Source organism: Kogia breviceps, chromosome 20 (assembly GCF_026419965.1).
Source record: "Kogia breviceps isolate mKogBre1 chromosome 20, mKogBre1 haplotype 1, whole genome shotgun sequence".
Taxonomy (NCBI): Eukaryota; Metazoa; Chordata; class Mammalia; order Artiodactyla; family Physeteridae; genus Kogia; species Kogia breviceps.
Genome location: NC_081329.1, coordinates 19,218,884 through 19,231,928, shown reverse-complemented (window position 1 = coordinate 19,231,928; position 13,045 = coordinate 19,218,884). Strand labels below are relative to the sequence as shown.

The 13,045-nt window shown below is 40.6% G+C and overlaps 2 protein-coding genes across 3 annotated transcripts in view; one reads left to right on the top strand and one right to left on the bottom strand.

Moving 5' to 3' along the window:
* LOC136793321 (uncharacterized) overlaps nt 1-13,045 on the bottom strand; it is an 89,425-nt gene that overhangs the window by 76,183 nt on the left and 197 nt on the right. Inside the window, exon 2 of the mRNA XM_067022530.1 lies at nt 12,555-12,913. Coding sequence (XP_066878631.1) covers nt 12,555-12,913 — 359 coding nt within the window. The remainder of the gene's footprint in view (nt 1-12,554; nt 12,914-13,045) is intronic.
* TRMT9B (tRNA methyltransferase 9B (putative)) overlaps nt 12,066-13,045 on the top strand; it is a 58,734-nt gene continuing 57,754 nt past the window's right edge. The window contains exon 1 of one of the 2 annotated variants that reach the window (XM_067022761.1): nt 12,066-12,636. The gene's annotated coding sequence lies outside the window, so the exon portion shown is untranslated. The remainder of the gene's footprint in view (nt 12,637-13,045) is intronic. The other variant, XM_067022764.1, reaches the window with a different exon arrangement.

The following is a 13,045-nucleotide window of genomic DNA, read 5'->3' as shown; positions in this document are numbered from 1 at the left end:
AACTAAAGGCCAATATCACTGATGAACAGAGATGCAAAAATCCTCAACAAAATACTAGCAAACAGAATCCAACAGCACATTAAAAGGATCATACACCATGATCAAGTGGGGTTTATCCCAGGAATGCAAGGATTCTTCAATATATGCAAATCAATCAACGTGATACACCATATTAACAAATGGAAGGAGAAAAACCATATGATCATCTCAATCGATGCAGAGAAAGCTTTCGACAAAATTCAACATGCATTTATGATAAAAACTCTGCAGAAAGTAGGCATAGAGGGAACTTTCCTCAACATAATAAAGGCCATAAATGACAAACTCACAGCCAACATCATCCTCAATGGTGAAAAACTGAAACCATTTCCATTAAGATCAGGAACAAGACAAGGTTGCCCACTCTCACCACTATTATTCAACATAGTTTTGGAAGTTTTAACCACAGCAATCAGAGAAGAAAAATAAAAGGAATCCATATCGGAGAAGAAGAAGTAAAGCTGTCACTGTTTGCAGATGACAAGATACTATACATACTATACGTGATACTATACATATATACTATAAAGAATCCTAAAGATACCACCAGAAAACTACTAGAGCTAATCAATGAATTTGGTAAAGTAGCAGGATACAAAATTAATGCACAGAAATCTCTAGCATTCCTATACACTAATGATGAAAAATCTGAGAGTGAAATTAAGAAAACACTCCCATTTACCATTGCAACAAAAAGAATAAAATATCTAGGAATAAACCTACCTAAGGAGACAAAAGACCTGTATGCAGAAAATTGTAAGACACTGGTGAAAGAAATTAAAGATGATACAAATAGAGATGTATACCATGTTCTTGGATTGGAAGAATCAACATTGTGAAAATGACTCTACTACCCAAAGCAATCTACAGATTCAGTGCAATCCCTATCAAACTACCACTGGCATTTTTCACAGAACTAGAACAAATAATTTCACAATTTTTATGGAAATGCAAAAGACCCCGAATAGCCAAAGCAATCTTGAGAACAAAAAATGGAGCTGGAGGAATCAGGCTCCCTGACTTCAGACGATACTACAAAGCTACAGTAATCGAGATAGCATGGTACTGGCACAAAAACAGAAATATAGATCAATGGAACAGGATAGAAAGCCCAGAGATAAACCCACACACATATGGTCACCTTATCTTTGATAAAGGAGGCAAGAATATACAGTGGAGAAAAGACAGCCTTTTCAATAAGTGGTGCTGGGAAAATTGGACAGCTACAAGTAAAAGTATGAAATTAGAACACTCCCTAACACCATACACAAAAATAAACTCAAAATGGGTTAAAGACCTAAATGTAAGGCCAGACACTATCAAACTCTTAGAGGAAAACATAGGCAGAACAGTGTATGACATAAATCACAGCAAGATCCTTTTTGACCCACATCCTAGAGAAATGGAAATAAAAACAAAAATAAACAAATGGGACCTAATGAAACTTAAAAGCTTTTGCACAGCAAAGGATACCATAAACAAGACCAAAAGACAACCCTCAGAATGGGAGAAAATATTTGTAAATGAAGCAACTGACAAAGGATTAATCTCCAAAATTTATAAGCAGCTCATGCAGCTCAATAACAAAAAAACGAACAACCCAATCCAAAAATGGGCAGAAGACCTAAATAGACATTTCTCCAAAGAAGATATACAGATTGCCAACAAACACATGAAAGAATGCTCAACGTCATTAATCATTAGAGAAATGCAAATCAAAAGTACAATGAGATATCATCTCCCACCAGTCAGAATGGCCATCATCAAAAAATGTACAAACAATAAATGCTGGAGAGGGTGTGGAGAAAAGGGAACACTCTTGCACTGTTGGTGGGAATGTAAATTGGTGCAGCCACTATGGAGAACAGTATGGAGGTTCCTTAAAAAACTAAAAATAGAACTACCATACGACTCAGCAATCCCACTACTGGGCATATACCCTGAGAAAGCCATAATTCAAAAAGTCATGTACCAAAATGTTCATTGCAGCTCTATGTACAATAGCCAGGACATGGAAGCAACCTACGTGTCCATGAACAGATGAATGGATAAAGAAGATGTTGCACATATATATGGAATATTACTCAGCCTTAAAAAGAAAGGAAATTGAGTTATTTGTAGTGAGGTGGATGGACCTAGAGTCTGTCATACAGAGAGAAGTAAGTCAGAAAGAGAAAAACAAATACCGTATGCTAACACATATATATATGGAATCTAAGAAAAAAAAAAAAAAAGGTCATGAAGAACCTAGGGGCAAGATGGGAATAAAGACACAGACCTCCTAGAGCATGGACTTGAGGATATGGGGAGGGGGAAAGGTAAGCTGTGACGAAGTGAGAGAGTGGCAGGGACATATATACACTACCAAATGTAAACGGGATGGCTAGTGCGAAGCAGCCGCACAGCACAGGGAGATCAGCTCCGTGCTTTGTGACCACCTAGAGGGGTGGGATAGGGAGGGTGAGAGGGAGGGAGATGCAAGAGGGAAGAGATATGGGGATATATGTATATGTATAACGGATTCACTTCGTTGTAAAGCAGAAAGTAACACACCATTGTAAAGCAATTATACTCCAATAAAGATGTTTAAAAAAGAAAGAATACTGCCGTTAAAGTTAGAACCAAATCATTTCAAATCGCAGCCCCATTATTTACTGGCTTTGAGCAAGTTATTTAACTTCCTTTAAGCTCAGTTTCCCCATTTGTTAAAAAAAAAGAATAATAATAATGATGCTGCCTTTGGCTCTCCTGAGGACTATGTGAGTTAATGCATTGTTGTACTTTGTCCAACACCTGGCACATGATAAATATCTTTAAAATGAATTTTTATGATGATGTTAAAATCAGTGTTTTGGGAGATTACTTAACAACACGATATGTTGCACAAAGATACAATTTAAAATAAAAATGAATATAATATCCCAATTTTGATTTTAAAAGTATTAAACAGGGCTTCCCTGGTGGCGCAGCGGTTGAGAATCCGCCTGCCGATCCAGGGGACACGGGTTCGTGCCCCAGTCCAGGAAGATCCCACATGCCGCGCAGCGGCTGGGCCCGTGAGCCATGGCCGCTGAGCCTGGGCGTCCGGAGCCTGTGCTCCTCAACGGGAGAGGCCACAACAGTGAGAGGCCTGCATACCACACACACACACAAAAAAAGTATTAAACAGATGGACTCACACAGGCAGACAGGAAGGAAATGCACCAAAATGTTAACAATAGTGTCTTTCAGTGGTACAGTTATGGGGTTTTTTTCATTTTCATGCAATTCTGAATTTTCAGATGTTTTTAGAGTAAACATTTATTTCTTTCATACACACTCCATTATCTCAAAAATTCCTTCCATCCCTTAAACTTTATATGCACACATAACTGTTTTATTAACATGATGTGATTCTTTTATGTTATTTTCTCATGAGATCAAGAAAACTTCTTGGAGGAAATTCTTTGCTTTACTCCTGTGTTATAATAATCGGCCAGTAACATTAAAATTTAACCTGCTGAGAAGCAAATGGTTTCTGCTCCTAGATTTTTTCTCTCTCAGTCAATAGTAAAGAGCTAAAATATCTTTTCAAATCCTTGTTTTTCCCCTTCTTTCTCTAACATGCACCTGGGTCTGGAATGTTGGATTAATTCCAAATAATTTCTAAGATAAAAACTTCCCTAACAGTTGAACATGACAATCAGAGACATAGAACTCCAAGCCATTTCAGACTTTCTTTAAAGCTGGAGCTAAAATATACTGAATTTTTACATATGCTGTAGTTTATAAATTTAGGTGTAAATTGAATTTTTGAAAAAAAAAGTTCATTTTTTATTCCATGTGAGATGGCTTTCTCTCTTGCACGAACATTTCTTCAGTCAAGTTAGCCTGTGGGTAAAGAAAATTCTTTTAACGTGGACTCAGTTTGGATATAGGAAAATTGTGTTTGGCATTTCTCTTAAATTGTTCTCTTCAGGTTAGACTGATTTGATTTCCGATCAGATAAAACAGAGCTCACAAGGGATGGCTATGTATATTACATTACCCTTGCCTGTACGTGGCCAGAATAGTAAGTGCAGAAAAGCCTTGGCCTTCAGGAATGTAAGAGCCACTGTCCAAAATGATGGACGAGTTTGCTCCTGCAATAACAGAAAATGTTCAGACCAAGGGCCTTCCCACCTGTCTGCCCCTTAGCAATGACTTCAACCTCTGGGCCAGTTCACATGCAGTCTTCCCCTTAGGAAGGCATTTTCTTTATTTTGTTATTCTTGTTAGGTGATGACTGTTCATTTTGCTTTTAGACAAAAAACAAAACAAAAACAAAATAACCTGCAAAAACCAAAATACCTTTTTCTGGCCTTTTTGTTCAGTTGGAGTTTTAAATGCTTTTAATCTCCTCCCTACTCATGCTCTTTATTTTATTTCCTTATCTTCTTTCATGTTAAATAGGGAAAAGGAAGTACAAATTCCAGGTCAGCAGGTATGAGCACAGTCTTACGTCTCAAGCCAAGGATGCTGTTTTCCCTGATTATCTGTACACAGATTCCTCATGACCGTTAAGGCATATTCCCTGCTCTGGTCTCAGCCAAATGCCTTGAATCATGGAATGAAACCAATCTTTGCAACTCTTCCTCATGTTAGTTTATATCTTTGCTTGACTACTATTTCCAAACATAACCAGTTTCTTGATGAAACTAACTAGAGAAGGAAGGAGAAATCGGAGTGGCAAAGGCTATGTTGTGGAAATATCCGCCTCATTCTTTGTCCAAACGCCTGAAGAGACTTTGTGATCTGCTGTTTCTCAACACCCATTGTCGACACTGCATCAAAGAATCCCAGCTCTGGAAAGGACTTTGAGATGTCTTGGAAGCATGATCTCCCCTCTGATGTATGGATTCCCTCTGCAAAGATCAGCAATAAGTAAGCTGGCATCTTCGTCTGCCTGTCCAGAGACAAAGATCTGTACCTGTTGAAGGAGCCAGCCCGGCTTCCAGGCAGCTCAAACTTTAGAAACCTCTTGTTCTTATTGAGTCTAAATGTGCTTCCCTGTAATTCGCCTTCGCTGGTCCAAGTCTGCCCTCTGGAGCCTCTCAGAATAAGTCTCCTTCCTCTTCCATCTTGCAAGTTCTTCCTAAATTCTTCACGGGAATTAAATAGAAGCTAGTACCAGTTATTAACTCCACATCCAATCCTTTGAAATCCAGCTTGGAAAACAAGAAGCTCCTACTCAACCTTTAGATTATAAATGGGTAAGATAAACAAGGCACCAAATCCCCGTCTATATTTTACAACTTTCTAGATCCAGGCAAAAATGCTTACAGTTTGTTTTAAGAACTGTAAGGGACCTCAGTGATCTGATGTCTAACTCAATTCCCTGAATTTTCAGGCGAGTAATCTAAAATCCAGAGATCTTGGTTGAGATTGGGATCAAAGAACTCTGGTTATCGTAATTCTGGTGGTAGGACTGTAGGAGCGTAGTACTGTCTTGATTGTTCTCAGAATATAAACACTGTACTTTGACAATCACAAATAGTTTTCCAACAAAATTTTCTTATGGCGCAGTTTTCTGAAGCCATTTTACAGTAAGTTAACTTCTGGTAACATATATTAGTACCTAATTTTAATTACTATTCTAGTCTAAATTAGAAACAATTTTTACCTCCCCCACAGTTCCAAAAATATTGTCAGAGAAAAATAAAACCACTTCAAAATTCACCTTCCATTTTCCCCAGAATTTCAAACCTCTAGGAACTACATATATACCCATAAGTGCACACATAAGCACGCGCACACACACACACACACACACACACACACACACACACACACAATGAATCTACTTCTCCGTTCTTCTTAGAGCTGACTTTCATATAAACTCAAGATCACCATTAACAATAGGTAGATGTAATCAAGATGTTTACCCAGGGAGCTGATATTTGACTGTACCTAACAAAACATCATGTAAATACAACAAGTAATTTAAGCACAATACAAGATGGGGCACATATGGATGGCTGTGTCTTTGATATAGCCATGAACAGCTTTCAGGTTTGGAAATGCTATGGTAATTGTGACTTCTATATTTAAAGCAACTGGACTTACACTGCTGCACTTGAGTACTTAAAATAATATTAAAGGAAAGGAACAAGAGGGCCTTTCACATGTTGATACTGCTTCTCACACACTTGATTGGTAACAGCAGGGATGCCAGATCAATAAAATCCATGAGGACAGAGTTGTGGCTACAACTAGGGATATGCCATGCTCTGAAACTACATATAGTCCCTTTCTCCTTAAAAATATATAGAAGAATGTAAAAGTGAAAATTCCATTCCCCAGAGAGAACCACTATTAACATTTTGGTATACTTGTCCAGTATTTTTCCTGCACATATATGTGAATATATAATTTACCTAACCTAAAATCTTTTCTATGCTGTTTCGCTTAATCATCTATTGTATTTCCAGGTCACTAAATTATTTTCAAAATCATGCCTCTGTATTTTTCTACATCCTAGCTGTTCTACTTTTTATACAACACATTTTCTGTTGTTGGAATTTCTTTTTTACAGTCTTCCTTTTCCTACCTTGAAAATAAGGTCACTTTCTCACTCCCTATCCATCTGAAGCTGAAAACAAACAACACATACAGAAAAAAAAAAAAAAAAATCAGACCTGAGTTTCTGTGTCTGAGAGTGCTTCTTGAAAAAGCATTATATAATAGCACTGCAAAAAAAGTAGAGATAAAATAAACCAGGAGATATGTGTCACTTACTGTTCCAGCAAAAAGCTGACTCCAAAAAAATGACAGGCTCACAAGCAGAAGATGATGAAAGAGCAACATGGCAGAAATGAAGAGAAAAGGGATGCAGAAACAATACTCACACAGCTACAGAGATGAAGAGGAAGTAGGAAAATGACACAGAGGATGGCTGGAGGACGACACACCTTCCGGTGGGGCAGGAGAAACAATGCTGTTCTACATCTTCAGCAAACGTTATGAACTATATGGAAGAGGGCTAAGGGGCTGGTACTGCTGGGAACAGCAAATTATTAGCGTGTATCAGAACTTCTGCCATAAAGAATGTTCTTGATAATGCTACTGGAATAACAAGAATTCACATGCTGCCATGCTGGCAAAGAAAACAGGACGCTTTTAGAAACAGATGATCCACGGATTTGCGGTAATGGAACAAAAGCCAACAGCCTAAGTGGCAGTGGGTTATGATCAGCATTTGCCATGTGTTTTATTCAATACTATGTAATATAGAAAAATATCATGTCACTCACTTGTCAGAGTAGACACCTGTGTTCCTTCAACAAAACCTTTTTGAACACCTCCCTATGTACAGCTCTGGACTAGACTTTGAGGATGAATCCTACTGCTGAGTTCCTGGGAGGAGACAGACGGGACACGTGAACTCTCATGACATTCTGCACCTTTCCTCCCAGATACTTGCTTCAGTTTGAAATTACCCATTTTCTTTGTGATATCTGTGATTATTTGATTAATGTCTGTCATCTCACTAGACCATAAGTTCCATGAGGGTAGGAATTTTATCTGTTTTGCTCACCACTGTTTTCCTAGCACAGTGCCTGGCATATAATAGATGTTCAATGAATAGTTGTTGAAAAAAATGAATAAGTACTTCCAAAAGTTAGCAATAAGTTTTATAAGAGGTACATAGCTAAAGACTGCTAGTCTCTGGACAGAGTGATTTGGTTTTAGATAAAAGCTAAAAGGTTTTAAAGAAGAGATGGTTTTGAAAGTCAGGAGACCAAATTAAACAATTATTATAATCATCTAGGTGAGAAGTAATAGGACATAAACGACTAAAGTAGAAACAATTAGAAGGGAGAGAAATAGATAAATAAAAGTATTGCAAAGATCAAATTGGCAGATGGTGGCTGCCAGTGGAAAATGAAGGACCAGGAGAAGCAGAGTTTGAGGATGTAGCAGGTGACTGGAAGGATGGGATTCATAGAGAAATGCAAAGAGCAGCTCGATTAGGTCCATGGAGAGCAGAGGACCTCAGATCCAAATGTACTGAGGTCCCTCTGAAGGGGACGGCAAGCAAGCTGCCAGCAACGTGGGTCGGAGGTTTACGAGAAGACCAACCCAGAGACACAGTTTTGAGACATCTTCACAGGGATTCTGCTTGCAGTCATAAAGGTGGATGAGGCTGTCCAGGCGAAGATCATGGAGAGAGGAAATCAGAGAACCAAGGAGAGGTGCTTGAGAAATGCTGAGATTTTTGGTAGGATTATTTTTTACGTGGTTCAGGAAGACAGAGAGGCCCATAAAACGCTATCAGATAAGAAACCATCTTATCTTCCATGTTGGGAAATTCACTATTTACCCCCAAAGGAGTCCTTCTGGGTTTCATAGGTCTAGAGAATACCAGTTCCATGGATAGAAGAAACAGCACCAGACTCTCTGGAAACAAAGTGGTTGAAGAAGTGAAGGATTTAGGACTTAGGTGGACAGAATACTGGACCCCAGCCCTTGCACACCCCCAAAAGCTAAGAACAGCTTTTGGTCAGCATTCCTGTTCCTAAGATGTGCTGATTTATATTATCAACAGCTGTGAGCTCTTTGACCCCCCCAGCCCAGTCTGACTGGTTTGTTGTGGGAAACCCTTTGAAACCAAAGAGGCCACAAATCTTGAGCCTTGTCTATCCCTGTTGTCAGACTGCTTTGTCTCCAGTCTCCTCCAGTGATCTTTCTGACAGCGCCTCACTATTTTTTTCCTGTAATCTGTGGCTAATCTCGCCTCAGTTTACCACTCCACCGGTGGAGAGATCCCACTTTCTTATGCACCAAGATAGTATCATGCTAAACGAGTTAAAATCACTCAAAAATATGGAATGACTTTGAAAGGAGGAAAAATGTGGGTAAATACATGGCAATATTTTTAAAGTCTCCATTATAGTAATAATAGGTAAGCACCCAACATGGTTAATAGCCAGTACTTAGATCAAGGCCTTGTATGAAGTAGATGGTCAAGGTTGAACTGAATGGAACAGCTATATAAGCATCGTAGCAATACATGTGAATTCATTAGTTAGAATATGTGCATTAACCTCTAAGTGCCAAGAATTGTGATAGAAAATGAGGACAAAATAAATAAGATAATGGTCAGAAGCTCTAGAAAAATAGCTTACATGAATTTCTTGCCTTAATTTAAGAAACCAGAGGTGTGGAGCTTAGGGCTGCAGAAGCTAGAAAAATCTCATGATTCTCCTTGGGCCCAGAGAGGTAGGTTGGGGTCAGGGACTCTGTAGCTTATTCTATGGCATCCGTGGTATTTAATAAGCAACGGAGAACTGGTCATGGATGTCAAGCAGAAGGGACATGAAGTAATTTGGTTTTAGTAGTTATTCATTACATGTTTTTTTCATATTTCCATTAAATAAATGGTTAAAAATCATAGCTGCTAAATTCTGCATATAATTTTCATAATGGTTCAGGGGAAAAATGTGTTTTTCAAAAATTTATTTTACTTAAAAAAAGTCAATTGGAAAATGTGATTTGACTTGTAGAAATTTATTTGCAGATAACATGTCTGTTTTTATCGGGAGGAGAGAAGCCCACTAAAAGAGCAGAGCCACGGGCAGGACAGCTGTAGCTCCACTTCCTGTCATGGCAATGTTACAGGCACTGTATGTTATCACACAGTTGTGTTCTTTCAGGTTGTAAAGACAGAAGCAGGTTATCTACATTGCTTTATTATGAAGCTCACGACGTAAGGAAGAACAAGCAAGAGTCTCTGCAGTCATAAGCAACTCAGAAGGTTCTGGAAGGTCAGCAAGGAAACAGCAGCCCCAGGTAGTACAGTAGGGCGAGCTCTTCAGCGTCAAGGCATCCATTGCTCCTACAGTGTGACTCAGTCATGCAAGAGGCTCTGTTTAACTCTGTCTTTGCTTCTTCTGAGGCCGTGAACAGAGCGGTTACCAACCCAGGCCCTGGAACCCTCACTGCCTGGGCTCAAATCCAGGCCTTGCCTCTAAGGCTCTTGGGAAAATATCTGATTGGGTCTGTCTCGTCATCTACAATACAGCACATACCTATACGGCATCGTTCTCCAGCTGCGGCCTTGTAGGTCGCAGGACAAACTAGAGAGCCCCCTCAGGTGGGCATGAATCCTTGTCTGAGTTAGTCACATGATGGAAAGTACGGCAACCTCTGTGTAAGGAACCACTGTGGCTGCCTTTCTCAAAATGGGCAGAGCAGGTACTCAGAGGACCATGGCCTGCCATCTGCTCCTTAAGAGTGCACGCTAGACGCAGAGTTAACTAATACAGGAACTGAGTTAATGAAGCAGTTGAAGACTATTAATAAAATAATATAATATATTGTATTATATAATGTAATTATATCAATATAACACACAATATTATATATAACATATATAATATGTTGCTATTACAATACATAACAATATAACATATTGTTTAATAATATATTATTAGTTAATAATATATAATATATACTATATAATTATTATATATATAATATATATATAACATATTGTAATATATATTAATAAGAAAGGCACTTAGTTAACTAAGCAATGTAAAATGAAGTGAAGTGTGAGTTTAGGGAGAAATAGGAGAACCCTTGTTCAGTGTTCCACAGTGGTCTAATTTCTGTTGAGACTATGGCCACCACAATTCATAATTCACTGTAAGAGAAAAATTATTACTCTGTATAGACTCCATTAATTAATAACAATCTTATAGATGGTATCACTGGCATACTTGTATCGTTTCCTTTTTTTTCCAAACAAACTTTCCATTCTAACAAGCTGGGTTAAGAAACATCATAGGATTGGTTATGTCCACTGAGATATAATTTTTTCATGAAAAATGTCAAGCATCACAAGTAAGAAGATAATAACACGATACTCCCCAGCATCAGTAACTGCCAATGTTTGGCAGTCATATTTTATCTATGTCTTTCCCCCCGAACTCTTTTGCTGAGAGCTGCAAGTGAAATTCTCATGTACCAAAAAAAAAAAAAATAAGTGTTAAAAAGGTCCTGCTTCAAAGAGGGAGTGCTTTGCTTCTGGTAGCGTACACATTTTCTCTGTAGCACACTTTTCTTTCCAACCCCTCAGCCATTACCCAAATTCTGTCAGTGGCCATGGAAATGCCTCTTATAATGGCCTCAAATAGAATAATCTATTTTTCTCCCTGCCTCCCAACACGGAAATGGTAACTCAAGTTCACAGACCTCTAGGGATTCCACAGATCTGCTTTAGCTAGTCTGTGAAATCCCAGAAAATGTATGCAAATATTTTTACATTCTTTTTTTCTAATACAGGAAAGTTCCAAAGCTTCTTGTCAGGTTCTCACATGGGCCTATTATTACCTACAAAAGGTTAAGAACCTCTGCCTCTGCCATATCTTGAAAGCATAGCAAACGTACTTTCTCATTTCCATTCCTTAGCCAATTCTGCGTACCAAAATCCTGCACCTGTTGCCTCCTTCCGGATGCCTCCCCTGACCTCGTCACCTATAACTGATTTCCTGCATGTTTTCCTGAAGGATTCAAGCCAGAGCTCTTTCACATTTATCACATTCTGTTGAGGTCCTATTCACTGGACAAGTATGTTTTTAGGCACCCGCTATGTGGCAGCCACTGTACTGCACTTATTTAAGTGTGCTTTGCCTCCTACTGCACTGTTAGAAGAGCACAAGGAACATCCCAGTATCCAGTATGGAGCCTGCGTGCAAGGAAATAGTGTCGCTCTCATTCCGCTGAATGGAAACAAAAAGAGCAGCGGCACTTCTGCGGGCTGGCATCCAGCTCAGGAAGAACACGTATCATCAGGCTCATGATTTTTTTTCCCTTTTAAATGCAAAACGAAACGGTTACATAAAAAGGAAATGTCAATTTGATTATCCTTGGGCATTAAGATAGAGATGCCGAAGCAAAGGTTCCCCTCCCCTACCCGGATATAGTGTAGCACTAGAAAACGATTCCAGAGTCACGAACTATATATGCTGATCTCCACCGCCCTCTTGGTAGCGCCTTAAATAGCATCACCGGTATTTATATGAGACATGTAGTTGGGTCCCCACAAAAAAAACATGCCTGGAAGTACATCTCCACCCACCCACCCACCCCGACCCCGGAGTCAGGAGGGTCAAGCTCAAACACAAAGAGGGTCAGAACAGTTACTGAACATGTTAACTTTCCCGTGTTGGGTACGCGCCTTTTTTTTAAAGCCATACGCCTCTTAAGATTACTGAGCTGTTTGATAACAGAGGTTGAAGACGACCAGGCTAAGGACCTGGCAGAAAATAGTTAGCCCTATTGTTACAGACGCGGAGGGTGGGGCAGGGGAAATCTGTGTCCAGCTCTTGGCAGATACTTCCAACCTAAGTTCCATCCCTTCTTCTGATGGGTCTAGTTTAGCAAAATTCTTAACAAATTACGCAGGCCGTTTGAGGGAAAAGATCTGGAAAGTCTGACCAGTGGCACCTGGGACTTAACCCCTTGGACCGTCGGTTTTCCCATGTACCCACTGGGGACCTTTCCGTGGCAGAAGGTGTTCGCCAGGATCAAATGAGAGAAGACGCGCTGAAACGTCACGCTGTTGTCACCCAGGTACGGCGTTGCTGCGCTCCAGGTGTGCTCGCCTCGGCGTCCTCTCCCACGTAGGACGGGCCACGCCGGGAGGCACCGATGAGAAGAGCGCGGGGAGCGGGCAGGAAGGTCACCCCGATCCCCAGGCCGGGCGGCGCGGCAGAGCCTCACTTCCCGGGCACGTTCGGGCGGGGCACTCCCAGGGGACCGGGCAGGCAGGCGGCACTCCCCGGGCTCCGCTTGGAGCCCGCCGCCCCTGCGAGGCTGGCCGCCCTCCCGGCCCGGAGGCGCCGCGGGCCTGGGTCCCCGGGCCGCCGGTGCCCCAGCGGAGCCCCCAGAGGTGAGGGCGGGTCAGGAAGGCGGGGATGGCGATGGGGGCGGGGAGCTGCGCCGCCGGGGCCGCGGGCGGTCGCCCGGAGGCCCCCGAGCC